The 1,492-nt window shown below is 34.3% G+C and overlaps 1 protein-coding gene across 1 annotated transcript in view; it reads right to left on the reverse strand.

Moving 5' to 3' along the window:
• Positions 1 to 1,492, reverse strand: part of igf2r (insulin-like growth factor 2 receptor) — a gene marked incomplete at its 5' end in the record, with an annotated part of 61,258 nt that overhangs the window by 57,585 nt on the left and 2,181 nt on the right. The window contains 2 exon segments of the mRNA XM_014033569.1: positions 683 to 842; positions 942 to 1,047. Coding sequence (XP_013889023.1) covers positions 683 to 842; positions 942 to 1,047 — 266 coding nt within the window.

A 1,492-nucleotide genomic window follows, 5' to 3' on the forward strand; every position in this document is an offset into this window, starting at 1 on the left:
ATATATATATATATATATATATATTGTTTCCTTTGACTTGAGATGCATTTGTGTCTCTTAAATTTCTTTTATTTTTTTATTTTCCCCCACAAGTCTTTATTTCCATGTGTTTTTACATTTTTCTGTCTCCTGTTTTTAACTTTACCTTTTGCACTTCTGTGCACAGCACACATACATGCATGTTCCATTCAAAGCGAAATTAACAGATTTTCCAATGATATAAGATTTATTGCCAAGCATTGTTGTTACAACAAAGAAACAATGTACTAAACACTAATTTCCTTACTTTATATGCTAATATATGGGCACAGTTAGCTAGCTTGTTGCCCAGGTTTGACTCCAGTTTTCTCTCGAAGACCAAAAACATTAATTTAACTGGCATCCATCCGTTTATACCAATTATTATAAATGAAATTACACAAAAAATGTAACCCAAATTTGCCTTTGTTTTATCAAAGGTAAAAAAAAATCCCAGAACAATTACTTAAAATAGGACTCAATAATAATCAATATGAGAAAAACATGGTGCAGATGTTATCACTTGTTTTTGAAAACCTTTGCCCAATTATATTAGGGCATTTGAAAGCTTCCCAACAACACTGTAGATTGATTTAAAAGGTGTTTTCCCCATGTTTAGGGTCAAAGTGATAGTTACTGAATTTAAAAAAACAGAACCACCTACAGGTCTGAGTGAGAGGTGTGAGGTCTATAGAGATGTCATGCTGTTTGCTGGTCAGTTTGCAGGTGTGACTCTCCAGGTAGTCTCTGTGACAAGCATATTCAGTCACCCACTCCACCTCGTAGCGACAGTTTGACTCGGCTATCATCTTAGGAACGCTGCCCTAAAAAATACGACATAAAAAATAAAATGGGAAGAATTAGAGGTAACTATTTCCAGGATATAAAACTGGTTCATTCGACAGTTTAGCTGTGAAACCAACCAAATGTCTGCTGGATGGACAGATGAAGGTGATGTTGACGGTCGGTTTGTGTTCGCCACACATTTCCGGTGACGAGTCTGAACTTAATTCATACTGTAGCCTCAACCTGAAGAGGAAACAAGTAAAAATCAAACTATTTTTGTTTTTTTTTTTATTAGAAAGAACTTCAAGATAAAAGTCTGCTAAACAAATTAAGACATAAAACTATCCAAGCATCATCTAAACCAGTGGTTCTCAAACTTTTTACCTTCTGATCCACAAAATATTCATGGCAAAAACTTGTGACCCCAAATATTACTGGTCTGAGTACACAAACTTTGTTAATAACCCTAAAAACACAGGCTTTTTGACAATCTAAACAGCTTGTACACAAATATAAAAACTTTTTTATACTTATTTTGTGTTTTTGGAATAGTTATAGGGAAAATATTACATCAGCAATTATTTTGTTACCCTTTAAATTGATTTCTGGAGATTATCCAAGGTGCTTCATGACCCATAATTGGGTCCCAAGCCCATCTTTGGGAACTAAAGTGCAGTGGTTCCCAAAC

Source organism: Austrofundulus limnaeus, unplaced genomic scaffold (assembly GCF_001266775.1).
Source record: "Austrofundulus limnaeus strain Quisiro unplaced genomic scaffold, Austrofundulus_limnaeus-1.0 Scaffold1773, whole genome shotgun sequence".
Lineage (NCBI taxonomy): Eukaryota > Metazoa > Chordata > Actinopteri > Cyprinodontiformes > Rivulidae > Austrofundulus > Austrofundulus limnaeus.